The sequence below is a fragment of the Lactuca sativa genome, chromosome 8 (genome assembly GCF_002870075.4).
Source record: "Lactuca sativa cultivar Salinas chromosome 8, Lsat_Salinas_v11, whole genome shotgun sequence".
Lineage (NCBI taxonomy): Eukaryota > Viridiplantae > Streptophyta > Magnoliopsida > Asterales > Asteraceae > Lactuca > Lactuca sativa.
In genome coordinates, this window is record NC_056630.2 from 195,131,484 (window position 1) to 195,148,752 (window position 17,269).

The 17,269-nt window shown below is 40.9% G+C and overlaps 1 protein-coding gene across 1 annotated transcript; it reads left to right on the top strand.

Moving 5' to 3' along the window:
- The first annotated feature begins 268 nt into the window (after nucleotides 1–268).
- LOC128127902 (uncharacterized) lies at nucleotides 269–15,911 on the top strand. The gene is made up of 5 exons (XM_052766634.1): nucleotides 269–623; nucleotides 13,980–14,716; nucleotides 14,792–15,041; nucleotides 15,116–15,663; nucleotides 15,750–15,911. The coding sequence occupies exons 1-5, from the start codon at nucleotides 269–271 to the stop codon at nucleotides 15,909–15,911; spliced, it is 2,052 nt and encodes a 683-aa protein (XP_052622594.1).
- The last annotated feature ends 1,358 nt before the right edge of the window (nucleotides 15,912–17,269 follow it).

Sequence of the window (17,269 nt, forward strand, 5' to 3'; positions counted from 1 at the left end):
TGACTGATGAGCCAGTTTTGAATGATGAACCAGTTATGAATGATGAACCAGTTTTGAATGATGAACCAGTTATGAATGATGTACCTGTTATGCATGATGTGCCAATCATAGATGACCAATATGATAAGCCAGTTATGAATAATGATCTAGTTGTAGATGATGAATATGATTGTGAGGATAGTGCAGATGAAAGTGATTTTGATAGTCAGCATGATGCAAAAAAACAGTGTTTGATGAGGAACCTTTAATAGATGATGTGGAGGTGAACATGATCAACTTCTGTAGTGTACTTGATGAAGACATTGACTTGGGCCAGCTTGATCCGACAAACAATAATACTAAGGAACATGAAGACATTGAAGATGAACCTTTAGAAGTCTTAGACAATGATGTCTTTGAGTCATTTGCTAGTGAAAAAGAGCCTAGGAAGAAATTGTTAAGGTCCATTCTAAAACCAGTTGCTTGTTCATCTGGTGAGGTTCACACTAAAGCTTTTAAGATTGGTCAGACGTTCAAGGAAAAGGAAAAAATAAGAGAAGTTATTGCCAACTACTCTGTAAAAGAAAGGAGGGATCTATATTATGTAAAGAATGACAAGAAAAGAGTTAGGGTAAAGTGTAGGGGTATTGTTCTTGTTGGGCTGAAGTTTTATTTTGATGTTGCGTCTTTTGGGCTCGATAGTTTAGCCTTGTACACTTCGATTTGGGCCTGTCCAACCGAGAGCCTTTTATGTATTGTATATAAGTTAATGCTTGCATGCATATTAGGTTAAGGATTTAGAGAATAACGATAGAGAGCTTAACGATAGTAATTTCAAGGTTTCTTTAATCGTTCTTGTAACCTTCCAATCCTCTATAGTTGATGTTCTTAATCGAGCTCTTCTGAGGATTTTGTTTTAATCATTCGACTCGTTTGATTCAATCTTGTCTTGTTCTTTTTATTGCGTTCTTACTGTTTTTATATTCATATACTTGTTCAAGATCTAATCGATCTTCATAGATTAAAGGTTGTTTTTTTAATCTCATCAATTGGTATCAGAGCAGGAGGCTGTGTAATCGATACACATCTTTACTGTGAAAAAGATTTCCATTAGGGTTTTTCCACAATTAATAATATTTATTGAGCCGTCATCTCATTATTGACGTATCTTGATATTTATTGTTTTGCCCTAATCTGAGTTATTACAAGTCTGATCTTTGAACAAGTTTTTACGATCATAATGGACGAGACGCAATCAAACCCTATTAATATTTCCAACAGCATCGGTTCGACGACAAAGATTCCAATCTTATACACCCATGACTATGAAGTATGGGCGCATCACTTTGAAGACTACGTGATTGGATCGGAGGATAATGGGTACCTCATATGGGAGGCTATCATCAATGGACCGTTTTCTCATTCAGCAACGTCCAGAATCATTAAGACACAAAAGGAGTACAACGATTTGCTGAAGGATGTGAAGGATATTGCACAAGATGAAAAGGACAAATTCCAGTGTAATATTAAGGCGTTAAGGTTGATCAGATTCGCCCTTCAGTCCGACACATTCAGATTGGTTAGCTCATGTACGACGGCAAAGGGAGTATGGGATAGACTTTGTGAACTGTATTCTACAGACGAGGATCTTGAACATTCTATCCAAACCTTGCTCTTATCTGAGTTTGGTGAATTCAGGCAAGGAGCCGAAGAAACAGTGACCCAAACGTTCGATCGCTTCAATCATCTTCTCAGCAAGATGATCAAACACGATATTGAAAGGAAGCTTATCGAGCAGAAGGTTACTTTCTTGAATGGATTAAGGTCTGAATGGAGAGCAGTGGTTTCCACAGTCAAAGCCCATGAGCAGTTTAAATCATACTCTTTGGCGAAACTGGTGGGTATTCTCAAGTCCCAGGAGAAGATTGTGCTGCAAGAAAAGAACGTAGTTTCGAGTCTTGGTTCGTTAGCTCTCCTATCTAAAAGTAAAGCTATGATGGAGGATGAAGACCTCAACTTGGAAGAATATGACCTCACATCTGAGGATTATGCCATGATGGTGTCCAATCCCAAGAGGTTCATAAAGAAGAGATTCCCCAGCAACAAAAACCGAAACTGGCAGGGGAGTTATAGTTCTGAAAAAGTGAATAATGAATCGAAGGCTGAGGAGCCCAAGAAGGAACCGAAGGCAGATGGCGATTCCGGAGTAAGCTGTTTCTACTGTGGTGGCAAGAACCACTATGCTAAGGACTGTGTTCTTAAGAAGATGGCTGAAAAGGACGATGGAAATGATGAGGAAGCCGTGCTGCAGAAGAGACTGGATGAGTTGAGAAAGAAGAAGTCTATCGCTAACCCTTCTACTAATGCTCTTATTGTGCAGGGTTCGGTTAATGACGATGAGTTCGGCAGCACAGAAGTTTGGTCTACCGACTCAGAAGACGAAGAAGTGAGGAAGCCTACCCATGGAAAGGCGTATATGGCTAAGGAGGAAAGCAGTGGAGGAAAATGCTTCATGGTGACTGATGTATCTCAAATGAGGGGATACAACACCGATGGTGGAAGCGATGGACCGAAGGTACAGGAGGATATGTGCTTTACGGCCAAACCACTCAGCCAGCAGTTCAATGAGCTCGATGAACTGATAAAGAAGGTACAATCTGTTTTTATTTCATCTAAAGTACCACCATCCTCATATGAGAAAGAACTAAAAAATGTTAATACAAGAATTTCTCATTTAGATAGTAGCTTAACTCAAACTCGTGTCACCAGTTCTAACCTGACTGATCAATTAAGCAGGGTGGCGTCGAAGAGTGAGGAGCGGCGAATGTGGATTGAGTTAAAAGAGTCGAAATTAGTTAAAGTTAAAGACGAAAACATTTATTTACAGAGAGACAATTTAAAATTGTTAAAACAACGAAATGTTTTTTGTTTAATTGCTAAACGTTTATATTCCAATATTACTCAGCTTCACTTAGATTGTGAAATTGGCCAAAAGATCCATCACATGATTTTGCCCTTCCTAGAGTTTAAGGAGGATGAAATCGATGCCGAAGCCTATAATTGTGAGAGTGTGATATCGTCTGATAATGTCAATCCGACCTACATGTATGGACTGGACAAAATTGAGTCCTTCATTAAATCCAAGGACCACAAGGACATGCTCAAAAATCTTTTGGATGAAAATGATAGACTTAAACTGAGAACCGAAACTATACAAAAATTTGACTCTTTAAACGCCAACGTTAGCTCAGAAAACAAAATTGATGTTGAAAATGCAACTGAGCTTAACGAGGACGAAAACATGAGTGAAATTTTTGTAGAGGACACGGTTGACTGCTCAGAATTTGTTAAAAGCGATACTGAAAACCACAAAAATCTAATCTCTGAAAATTCTGTGGAGTTCGCTCGATTGTCCCAACAAAAGTCCCCGAAATTAGTAGAAAAAGCAGTTGTGTATCAAAAGGTCAGGACCACTCCGAATCAAGTATACAAGGTGACTGGAGTAACCGAACATCAAACAGCTGAGCTCACAGATATTATAAACGAAGACAATGCTGATGGCTGTGATGAGTACTTCTGGGAAGCTCCAATAGATAATGGAAACGAAACCGTTGGCCTATCTGAAAGAACCTCCTGGATGAGAAAAGGGAGATACATACCTGAACCCTTGAATAAGCCGGATAATTTCAATGAGCCAAGCACCAGTGGTACGAAAGATATTCCTCAGGAGAATGATCGTTCAGCAAAAGATGACATTCCCTCTACTCCAACAGCACAAAGTCGAACTTCTTCAGACATTCCCTCAGTGCAAACTGGATCTTCTTCGGATATTCCCTCTGCTCCCTCGGCTCAAAGTAAAACTCCTGAAGTTCAAAAGGAACCAGCCAAGGAGAAACCGAAAACGAAAGCTAATGTTCATCATCAACCCAAGCAGATGAGGGATAGGAAAATTGAAAGGAACCAAAGATACAGGAAGAACCTCTCTAAAAGGAAACAATTCTGGCACTCCCAGAATGCATACTACTCACACTAAGATAAGAATCTGAAGTATGAAAACAATCCTGTAAGAAAGCCTGAATGTTCCAACAACCGAAAGCCAAGGTTCGGTTCACAAGAGAATACCAACCGAAGGCAAAGGTTCGGTTCTGAAAAAGACTTCAACCGAAACCAAAGGTTCGGTTCCAAGAACAACTCCAACCGAACGCAAAGGTTCGGTTCTGAAGTCAAAAGAGAACAAGACTCTAAGGTCAGTCCCTCCAATGATCAAAAGCAAAAGGGTCACCTAGAGTCACCAGCCAGGAAGTCCTCTCAATCTAAACCCTCTCATTCTAATTCTTCTCGTTCTTTTAATTCGTCTACTTCCACCGATTCATCTCCATCTTGCTCTAAAGCTAATTCCGCTTGTTCTCAAAAATCTCATTCATCAGCTGAACAAAAAGGAAAGCAGAAGGTTAATGAATCCAAACCAGAGTCCAAAACGAACACATCCAATCTAACAAAATAAAAGTCTTTACCATTAAAAAGAAAGATGAAACAACTCTAATAAAACGAACATATCTAGTTGACATCTCTCTTACTATTCCCGTTCCCATGAAAAGCTCACATGGACCCAAGAAACTTTGGGTTCCTAAATCTGCTTAATTTTTGTAGGTTATAAGTGACGAGCAGTTTGACGAAGAATGGTACATCGATAGTGGCTGCTCTCGTCACATGACAGGGAGGAAAGAAGAGCTCAGGGAATACAGATCTCTTGCAAATGGTGGCAACGTCAAGTTTGGAAATAACTCTTTCGGCACCATAAAGGGATATGGAATGATAACAAATGGAGACTTCACTATAAGGAAGGTGGCTTATGTGGAAGGACTCCAACACAACCTCATCAGTGTATCTCAGCTTGTTGGAGGTACAGGTCTCAAAGTCTCATTCGATGATGAAGGTTCTGAAATCATAGAGAAAAAGACAAAGAAAGTGATTCTAAAGTCAGAGCGAAAGGGTGAAATGTTTCCTCTAAACATGAAACCCATCAAAGGAAACCCAACCATATGCCTGTTATCAAAAGCTCAATCCGACGAAAGCTGGTTGTGGCACCGAAGACTCTCTCATCTCAATTTCAAAGATATCAACCGACTTGCCACTGGAGGTCATGTTAGGGGTCTTCCATTGCTCAAGTTCGACAGAGAGCATTTGTGTGCTGCATGCGAAATGGGGAAGCAGAGTCGTCAAAGTCACCCATCTGTAATCAACACAAAAGTTATTGAACCACTCGAATTACTTCATATAGATTTGTGTGGTCCTTCATCTATCGAAAGCATCGGTGGTAGCAAGTATATTCTGGTTATCGTTGATGACTTTTCACGATTTACATGGGTGTTCTTTCTAAAGCTCAAATCTGAAGCGACTCAAAAGCTGAAAGTGTTTATCAAGCAAATTGAAGTCCAGCTCAAGAAGGTCGTTCGCAACATCAGGAGTGACAATGGTCTTGAATTCAAGAACAGGGAGTTTGAAGAGTTTCTTGCAGAAAAGGGAATTAGTCACAATTTCTCAGCTCCTTACACACCACAACAGAACGGAATAGTCGAAAGACAAAACCGATCTTTGTGTGAAGCTGCCCGAACTATGCTAAGTTTCGCTTCCTTACCTCTTTATTTTTGGGCTGACGCTATTTCTGCTGCTTGTTTTACACAGAACAGGTCCTATCTCAATAAGCGATTCACGCTCACACCATATGAGATAATAAACAACAGAAAGCCCAATGTGAAATTTTTCCATGTGTTTGGCTCAAGGTGTTTCATCTTTAACTCTAAAGAACACCGCAACAAGTTTGATGTCAAAGCCGATGAAGGAATCTTTCTGGGTTACTCGCTCACATCCAAGGCGTACAGGGTCCTAAACAAACATTCAAGAAGGATTGAAGAGACATACTATGTGACCTTTGACGATAGCTATGTCAAGAAGCTACAGGCCATAGAAGACACTGCCGGGGAAATCTTTCCTCAAACTGGCCAAGTCAATGTCTCGATCGCCAATTTATACGAGAAATTTCTGGAACTCTTTGACGAACCGGAAAAAGCTTCTCTCTCAGAAGCAGGTGCAGCTGACAACAAAGTTGATCATATGAAGCAAATTGTCGAAGATGCTGCAAGAAGAATGCATGAAGGAGAATCGCCCACTGATGAATCTCCATCCAACAATGCTTCAGTTGAGGGGGAGCCAAGTTCTCATGTAGAGGGGGAGCCAAGCTCACAAGTCCAGGGGGAACCAAGCTCTACAACTTCAACCGAAGGTCCTTCACCAACCGAAGATGCCCCTCCAAACGAAGGTGCTTCAACGTCTGAAAGTCCAACACCACAAGAAACCCCTGAACCTCATGTTTCTCAAGACTCATCAATTGAGGGGGAGCATGATGATATGATGCTTGATTACGATAGCCAATCTGAGCCAGAAGAAATGATCACTGCTGAACTAGACCCAACCTTTGATCCGAATTACCCTCCTCTTACCAAATGGACCAGAGATCATCCTATCTCTCAAGTAGTTGGTGATGTATCTGAAAAGGTTCTGACCCCTCTCAACTGAAGGCAAAACAGACATCCTTATTTTCAAAGGTTGAGTTTTGTATGTTTAACTCATTCGTATCAATAGTTGAACCGAAGACAGTGAACACTGCCCTCGATCACTCTGATTGGGTTCAAGCAATGCAAGACGAACTGAACGAGTTTGAAAGGAACAAAGTCTGGCGCCTTATTCCAACTCCTCCAGATGCTTCGGTTGTTGGTCTCAAATGGGTTTTTAGGAACAAGATGGACAAGGAAGGTAATGTCATAAGGAACAAGGCTCGTCTGATAGTCAAAGGATACTGTCAGGAGGAAGGGATAGACTATGAAGAGACTTTCGCTCCAGTAGCTAGGCTAGAATCTGTTAGAATATTTCTGGCTTATGCTGCTCACCAAAACTTTGAGGTTTTCCAAATGGATGTCAAGTGTGCATTTCTCAGTGGAGAACTCGAAGAAACTGTGTATGTGGAGCAACCTCCTGGGTTCGTGAACGAAAAGTATCCAAATCATTGCTATATTCTGGATAAAGCTGTGTACGGCCTCAAACAAGCTCCAAGAGCCTGGTATGAAACGCTTACAAAATTTTTAAAGATGTCTAAATTTAAACAAGGTTCGGTTGACCCAACCTTCTTTCGCAAAAAGGAAGGTAACCACCTTATGATAGTTCAAATTTATGTCGATGATATCATCTTTGGCTCCACGAATCCCAGCTTAACAGCTGAATTCAGAAAGCTAATGGAGACTAAGTTTGAAATGAGCTCAATGGGTCCTATTAACTTTTTCCTTGGTTTAAACATAAGACAGGGACCCGAAGGCATCTTTATAAATCAGGAAGCTTACACGAAGACTCTCCTAGCGAAGTTTGGCATGATGGGAGACTCAAAAGTCAAAGTCCCAATGGCATTCGGCACCAAGCTTACCCCATCTCTAGACAAACCGGCTGTCAATATCACGCTCTATTGTCAAATGATAGGCTCACTGATGTATCTAACTGCTAGCAGGCCTGATATCATGTTTTCTGTGTGTTATTGTGCTCGATTTCAGGCAAACCCACGTGAACCTCATATGCTTGCAGTAAAGAACATCTTACGATATCTCAAGCGAACCACCTCCTTACGACTATGGTATCCATCCAACTCAGGCTTCTTCGTTCAAGCCTATTCTGATGCTGACCTTGGAGGATGTGGACTCGACCGTAAAAGCACAACTGGTGGCTGTCAATTCCTTGACGGGAAGTTGGTCAGCTGGCAATCCAAGAAACAAACGTGTGTGTCACTGTCTACTGCCGAAGCGGAATACATTGCCGCTGCATCCTGCACATCACAAGTGATTTGGATCCAAAGTCAACTTCGAGACTATGGACTCAATATGAAGAAGATCCCACTATATTGTGACTCTGAAAGTGCAATTAGGATCTGTCATAACCCAGTGCAACACTCTAAAACCAAACACATAGCACTGAGGTATCACTTCATCAAAGATCATGTGGAAGATGGAAATGTCGAAGTTCACTTCGTAAGAACCACTGATCAACTGGCTGACGTCTTTACCAAAGCTCTTCCAGAAGCATCATTCAATAAAATATTGCAAGGGCTAGGTATGATGGAATCAGAGTCAGTACCTCACACTACCACTCAACCTCAAACGTAAGAAGCGAAACCAACCGAACGTTCGGGTTCGGTTCAACCATCTGACTCGCTCATTACTTCAAAGGTAGTTTCTCTGCGTTGTATATTTCTTGTACAATTTTGTTTTTCTTTGTGTTAAAAGTATTTATCTTCTGTATGTCTAAATTCCTTAGTTTCTCAAAATTTTCCAAAACCGAAACCTACCGAAGGTTCGGGTTCGGTTTTCCAAAATTTTGTGGAACCGAAACCAACCGAAGGTTCGGGTTCGGTTTTTTCAAAATTTTCTAGAACCGAAACCAATCGAACGCTCGGGTTCGGTTTTTCAACTTTTCCCAACCGAAACCAACCGAACGTTTGGGTTCGGTTTTTCATATTTTTTCAAAAGTTTTTCCAAAGTTTTTTTAAGTTCTTTTTTTCCTTCTTACTTATTTTTCTTATTTTTCTTCTTAATTTTCTTTTATTTTTTTTAAATTTCAAAAACTCCAAAAATATTTTATTTATTTTTTTGTGTGCTCATTCGTTTATGGGGATATATTTGATGACTTACTTTAGTGTCCCTAGAAGCATGCTGCTGTATGTGTCCCAAGCCTCATAAGATTTTGAATAATAGCCTTAATGACCTGGTATACACAAACCTTGTCTTCCCAATAAGGCTAACCCATTTATTCTAATTGTGAGCTACCTCACTCTTTTCTCACATGAGTTAAGAGTTTTCTGCTTGGTCCTTATTTTCGCAGTAGAGGTACTATATCTTCTTACACCATCTCCATTACTCTTCTCCACTACATTCGTTTCATTATCGTAACCCTTGAGACTCTCAGAAACTACCACTGAGGTTTATGGTTACACAACATCTGTGTTTATGATCTTAGTTTCGTGTCACTACGAGCTGAGTGAAACCCAAAATTCAACACCAACGAATTGACGGTGACCAATTAATTTGCTCAAGTTTTCACCAATGAATTGATGAATGTACCTTTATGAAATCTCAATTTTTCTTTTGCGTGATTCCCATGACATTATTAAATACCATAACATTTCTTCCCTTGGGATCCAGTTTTAAATTTTTATCTGAGATTTTATATTAATCCAAGCCAATACAAAATCAACTCCTACCTACTTGTTCAACAGGCTACACCGGTCTCACAAGTACTTTGTTCATTTTCTTTCTTATATCAAGAATAGAATTGATGAATCAAAACGAAACCACCCTTAATTAGCCTAATTAAAAGAAGCCTTTCAACATTTATTAATAAGTGTTTGATCGTTATTCAACGGGATTCCACACTAACACTTTGAGGTCTCTCTTGACTTTGAAGGAAGAGATTCGTGCCCGGGATCATCAGTTTCGTGTCATTATTGACATCACAGAATATCTTTAAAAGAGTTGCTTTATTTCTTTTTCTTTTACACTCTTTGCACGAAAATCCTAGATTTTCCAAAATTCCGTTACTAATTATTTACAGGCTGGATTATTACTGGATGGTTAATTATGAAGTTGTGGTCAGAAACAATCCACGTGGGCGTTTAATTCAAAAAGATGCCGTTTAAAAAGGGATAAGACGAAAGGTTGCTGACTCGGCGGAAGTTAAAGGGATTAAAATTCAAACGACGGTAAAAAGGGGGCGCGTGTGACTATGGAACGGCCATGCTTTTACTGACAACGTGGACGCGTGTGCGAAATCCAAGCGTCATATCTCTGGCAATTAAAGGCGTGTGCGGATTTGAAGCGATTTTCTTCTGAAACGGCGCTTGTTGGGTAGCGTGATCCTAGGATTCTGACAATCTCTCTCCTACGTGATCATCGCATAGAAGATATGAAACGATTTTTCTCTTTCCAATCCCTCACTATACAAGGCAGTCCACAAAACCTTTTACCTCTTTACTGCCTCGAAATTTCTCAAGAGCAAAAAATCCCAAACAGTTCACTGTTCATCTTCTTCTTCAACTACCTTCAACAATGGCAGAATCTTCTTCCGTCCATGCTACTTCTCAGATCCTCCCCATCCGTCCTCATCAATGTCTGGTCATTGATCTCAACCCACTGGCGTACGATTCCTACATGTCGCCGGTCATAGAATACCTGAAGTACTCCCAGCTTGCACCTGCACTATCCAGAATTGAAACTGTACCAATGGTGGCCCTATCGCAGGTCTACGCGACGGCTTACTACGACAAGGCCGTTGACCGGGTATTTTTCGAGCTTGCAGAACACAAGACCTCCGTATCACGCCAAAGGTTCTGCAGTATGCTAGGGTTTGCCGTTGACCCTTCACGAGTTTATCCGGAGACTATTCCGGTTGGGATGCTGTTTAACATGTTTTATAACATGGGATACACAGAGGTTCTCACCTCAGTCCCCAAGTTAAAGAAGTCTTGCCTGCCGCCACAGTGGAATGGCCTATTTACAGTACTTTTTAAGGGTCTGTCGGAGAGGAGCTCAGCGTCTGACGGTGCAAGTCGTCTTTTCCTGTCGATAATGTACGGGGTCTACAATGGGATAAACCTGGACTATGGGTTTGTCTTATGGCAACAACTCATTAAGAGCCTCTCTCCCTCATCCCGACACTCGGAGGTGTCGTTGGCCCGGTTCTGGATCTTGATAACAAGATGGGCCATGGACAAGTTTAACGTTCCAACTGCTGATGGTGCATCGATGTCTTCTATTGGTACGTTCCATACCAAGAAGATCATCGTATCAGATGCATCAAAATTTTCCTTCATTGGCTCCATCCCGGAGACAATGTATGCAGATGTGCCCTCCGACAGCAGACTGATCAGAACGATCAAGGAGTTTAGGTCAACTGGTCCAAGGGAACTGACACCGGACATGCTAAGGTCGATTCATGATGCCGACAAACCGGTGGGCAGGGGAAAAAAGGCAGAGAAAGGGAAGCAAGTGTCCAAAGCTCCAAAGGGACCTTCTCCCAAAAAGAGGAAACAATCGAAGGCTGGACAGTCCCCACAGCCAAAGAGGAGGAAGACCCAACAGAAGCGAAAGCTAGTTATTCCCTCCTCTCCAAGCGAATCTGAGGGTGGAAGTTCGGACTCTGAAGGATCTCAAGGAGACGAATCTCCTCAACGAGGCAACACACCACCTCGATCCCCAACCCCAGAGATGGAACTTCATCAATCCCCAATTCCTTCACCTCCACCAACTATTCCTATTTCCATTCCCACCATAAACCCCACCATTCCCCCAACATCTTTCCCTATACCACCACCCATTTTCACCACATCAACCGAAACACCACCAGTTACCGAAACCCCTCCTGTAACCGAACCACCACAAACCGAAACACAAACTCAACCACCACCCGAAACTACCCCACCCCACACTCAAACTCAACATACACCAACCACAACACCCCCAGCTTCACCACCACCTCCATCTCTAGAAAATGCCTCCGATGGCGACAACCCTTACCTTGGTGGTGATCACATGAACTTTGATTCGATCTACTATAGTCCGTTTCAAGTTCAAAGTGACGAGGAGGATGATGCTCCAGTGACAAAGAAGCATCTCAAAGAGCTTCACGAGAAGGTTGATCTACTTCTTGCCTCCTCTTCCAACCAGCAGTCCTCTTTTTCTGAAGCTGCCCTTCAGAAAATCGTTGATGCCTCCTCCAGGGCTCAACATGATTCGATGGCCTCAGCAACTGCTGTGATTGATGCCTCCACCAGAGCGTGTGAGGCTGCGACCGAAAAAGTCGATAAACTATTCTCCGACGCTACCATCCTGCTGCAGTCCTTGCAGGAGAGCGCCGACGCCACCAAGACAACTCTGGAACCGATTGTTCAACAATTGGCCAAGTTCGTATCAACGGAGCTGTCTTCGTTCGCTACACTCCGCCAACATATAAGCGACGACAACTCGGCACTTCGTGCCTCCATCGATGCCCGCCTGGCTAAGCTACAAGAGGATCTTGCAGCTGAGAACTCTTTGATGGACGTTCTGGCGAGTAAAACAACTGCCCTAAAGGTCAAGAGCACGCAACTTTCCAACTCCGAACAACAATTGGAAGCTCTTCGATCCGAAAGGGAGGTAATAAAAACGTGTGTTTCGGATGTCCACGCAGCACTATCCAACATCCTAGAAGCACACGACCCCATCCTAAACCATTCGGTGAGGCGTACCCTCGCTGAAAAACTCTCTCCGGCCATGGACCTTTTAAGCAAGATTGAAGGCCTACCGAGTTTCGCGTCCATTCCGAAACAAGGGGGAGATGAGAAGAAGGGATCGAAACCACCTCCTTCCTCCAAAGCTACTCACACCACCGAACCACCCTCTGCTGATCATGCTTCGGGTTCGGGTGTGAAGAACAAGGGTAAAAACATAGCTGAGGAAGATGAAGATGAAGATGAAGACAGGGAGACCATTGCTGACATGTTAAAAAGAAAGAACAGTCGCAATGCTGAAGACGATGCCAGTCGTGTGGCGCGAGAGGCTGAAGAAGCCGAACGCAATCAAAAAGAAGCCCACGATCTCCTTGAGAGCCGAAAGTTGCTCTTCCCTGCCTGGACCAGGGATCGTATGATAAAAGAGGCCATAGAAACTCCAAGCATATTATGGCTCGAGCTGGTTATATCATTCGACTGCAACAACACTGTCGATTCGCAATTTGATATGCCTCTGACTCGAAAGGCGTTCATCTTCCACGCCTTCTCTAACATTTTTGAAGCCCCACATCCGAACGATGAGCTTGACAGGGAGCTCATTGACTTCTATCTGGAGGCCGCTCGCCCTCAATACCTTACATGGAGCGCCCAAAAGATTGTAAACGTTCGGGTGCTGAAACCTTATGCCGTGGGGAGATTCACAAACGTTAAGTTCAAGCTCATTCGAGGATCATCAAGAACTGCTCATCTTATCTCCCTGGCGGATCTGCCGAATCTAAATCCTCATGATTGGATTGTCTTGTACAATATCCTTCTGACTGATGAAACCGAATATGGACCCATCATAGACCATGTCAAAAGGATGTTGGCCTGCTATATCATGGAGGTTGCCCTAATGGATCAGGAGGTCGCCACAGTTTTCAAGAAGAAACCGAAGATAGCACCTGTGGGATCGGCCAGTGATCTCAACCAAATGAAAATGGGCAAGATTGATCCGAGGCGTAACTCGGTTATGTTTACTAGAGCCGAAGGACAGAAATGTCTCTTCGCTTTAGCTGACAAACACCTTTACACCACAGCTTGCTTGGAGCACGTTTTATTGATTATCAAGCAGTGTAAAGAGAATTCGGCTGATGACATCAAGTACTTCAATGATATGATCAATTGGTACATCCGGTTTAGACAGACCATCCTCTCCATAACCAAGTGTCTGTTTAGCACCGTGAAGAAGAAGGTACCTGCTTCAGCTGCTGGCCCAAGTAAAAAGTGAAGGTCTCGCTCCAAATTGACGCAAAGGGGGAGATTTTTGGGCTGAAGTTTTATTTTGATGTTGCGTCTTTTGGGCTCGATAGTTTAGGCTTGTACACTCCGGTTTGGGCCTGTCCAACCGAGAGCCTTTTATGTATTGTATATAAGTTAATGCTTGCATGCATATTAGGTTAAGGATTTAGAGAATAACGATAGAGAGCTTAACGATAGTAATTTCAAGGTTTCTTTAATCGTTCTTGTAACCTTCCAATCCTCTACAGTTGATGTTCTTAATCGAGCTCTTCTGAGGATTTTGTTTTAATCATTCGACTCGTTTGATTCAATCTTGTCTTGTTCTTTTTATTGCGTTCTTACTGTTTTTATATTCATATACTTGTTCAAGATCTAATCGATCTTCATAGATTAAAGGTTGTTTGTTTAATCTCATCAGTTCCTGAATTGACTGGTGATAGTAATAAAGATAGGGGCAATTTAGTACTTTCCAAGAAAACAACTTTTCCATGGGTTCTTTTTATATCCAGGGTAGATGAGAAACAACTTTGGACTGTCAAAACATACGAAGATTCTCATTCTTGTTTGCAAACAAGGACAGTGAGGGCTTGTTCATCTAAGTTTCTAGCTAACAATATATTGCATCAAGTTGAAAGTAACCCCAAGATCCCTACACGTGCTTTACAAGAGGAGTTAGTACAGAGGTATTCACTTTCAATATCAAAGATGAAAGTATTTCGGGCCAAAGCTATGGCAAAACAATATGTTTATGGTGATTATGAAAAGCAGTACGGTGTTCTGAGAGAATATGCCATGGAATTGAAGTCAAAAAATCTAGGAACAACTGTGAAGATAGATGTCGAAACTGAACCCAATGTGTGTTCTGAGACAAGGATCTTCAAACGGATATATACATACTTAGGTCCATTGAAGGAGGGATTTAAAAAAGGTTTGAGGGATTTTCTTGGATTTGATGGTACGTTTTTGAAGGGTCCCTTTCTAGGACAAATTCTTACTGCAGTTGGTCTTGATTCGAACAATGGCATTTACCCAGTTGCATATGCCATTATAGAGACTGAAAATATTAACTCTTGGACATGGTTTTTGGAACACTTAGGTGATGACTTAGATTTGAATTCTTCATCTAACTTCACTTTCATTTCAGATCGGCAAAAGGTACCCTCTAACTTTTTATTCACTTTTACTTTTTTTTTAATTTCATTTACTAACTTATTTTAATTGTACTCACAGGGAATCTTGGCTGCAATAGAGAAGTTATTTCCATCAGCTAAGCAAAGGTTCTGTTTAAGACATGTGTATGACAACATGAAATTGAAACACAAAGGAGATGAATTGAGGGAAGCAGTATGGTGTTGTGGAAAAGTATACAACATACCAAAATTTAATAGGGCTATGGAGAAACTGAAAAAGCCTAACCCAAAAGCACATGAGTGGTTAAGTAAAATTCCTGCAAAACACTGGGCAAGATCCCATTTCTCTCGTAAGTATCATACTCTTTTCACTAACATATTTCATAACTGATTTCAGTAATTAATTGTTTGGTTTTATATATAGGAAGGGCATTGACTGATAGTTTAACAAATAACTTGTGTGAGGTATTTAACTCCAAGCTAGATGAGGCAAGGGACAAGCCTATAATCACTTGTTTGGAATATATTAGAGAATACCTCACAAAGAGAATAGTAAATGTTCATAAGGTGCTAGACAAATGCAATGGTTCTCTAAGTACAACTGCAACAACAATCTTAGAAAACAATAAGACAGAGGCAAGTAAGATGGGGGTTCTATTTAATGGAGCTGATAAATATCAAGTGACTGGTCTATGGATGGAGCAGTATGTTGTGAATTTGAAAGAGAGGAGTTGCACTTGCAGGAAATGGGACATTACAGGTATTCCATGCCAGCATGCTATTGCTGCAATGTATGATAAGATGCAGAATGGGTCAGAATGTGGAGATCCTGAGGCTTGGGTGAGCAAATGTTACTGGCTCAGTACATGGAATGCTATGTACCAACACACAATTGACCCAATAAATGGAAGGAGCATGTGGCCTAGATCTGATTGTCCAACAACCCTTCTCCCACCCAAACATCACAAACAGGTTTGTTGCCATACATGTTTTGTTTAATTTAACTTGAAACTATTTAATAAACTTGTTAATATGTAACCATATGAATTTGTTTATAGGTTGGTAGGCCAAAGAAAAAAAGGAAGAGGGCAGTTGATGAGCCAACTCAAAGTACCAAGTTAAGTAGGAAACACTTGACAGTCACTTGTAGCAAATGCCACAACAAAGGTCACAATGCTAGGACTTGCAAGGGGCAGGGAGGTCCTAGTGAAGCTGGATAGGGGGGTGGACAAAAGAAGGGAAAACATGTTGTAGCTTAGTTTGTATTTCTAAGTAATCTTTTGCTATTATGTCTAATTAAAGTTAGAACATGTTTACTAAGTTTGGTTATGGTATGTCAGTCAAAACAACTACTTTTGATAGGTCTTTTGGGTATTCTATGTTTGTAACATGATATTACACTTACATGCATTATGGTTAATGGTAATGCTACTTTGGTAATTAGTTTTTTTGGCTATGTTACTGCACTTTAATAATCAACATTACACTTACATGCAATCAAATTGACAATTTCCTTTCTTGCTAATATAATATCCATCACATTAAAACAAAACATCAAACTTACATTACATATTATATCTGTTACATTTTCTTGTCCCATCATTACATACAATCATAGGGAAAATCCTTCAAAAGCTATGAAAAAAATGGGACCAAAACACAGATTCCAAGTTATAGATTCCCCCCCCCCCCCCCCAAATGCTTCTTGATTTTTTACTTGAAAAGGTAACACACCATGAAAAACAACCAACTCAGACAAAGTAGCCATTTCACCATCATCAATCTTGCTTCGAGATTGTTTCTTCCACGCAACAACCCCGGAATCACAACAGTTGACCTAGGGCACATGGGAGGGTCGAACCATCCAAAAAGCTGCATGTTCCTCCTAACCTTGAGCATGACCAAAATCGACGACCTGGGTTCAAGTCAGTCCACGATGTCACCAAAATCGCCGGCCTTCCACAGTGTCATATCACCATCTTCTTCAATTTTGGAATAGAATGTGAGTAGGGAGGGAAGAACAGAGGCAAGGAATGAGAAGTAGAAGGATACAAAGGCGTACCTTAAATTATATACTCTGATGCACAACAAGATGAAAAGACAAATTTACCCCTTCACTAACGGCTCAAAAATGACGGGGTTAGGGTCAAGGACCAATCGTGCAATTAAATGAAACCTTAAGGACCATTCGCGTGACTTTTTGCTAGAAAGTCCTCAAAGTGCGATATTTTGTAAACCACAGGGACCAATCGTGAAATTTTGTCTAAATACTATACAATGACAAAATGATCATTTCGTGATTACGTACTATATTTTGAATTAAAAACAATATTTTTTTATAAAAGTTTAATTATATTATTAGTTATTTGCAAAGTTACTTTTGGTCTTTTATAATATTTATTTTTATTAGATATAAATAAAGTCTACAACATAAAATACAATACAATGACTTAAATGCTAGTTTTATTACATTTCAATGACAAAATGGTCATTTCGTTATTACATACTTTATTTTGAATTAAAAAGAATACTTTTTGAAAAGTTTAATTATATTATTAGTTATTTGCTATTCGATAAC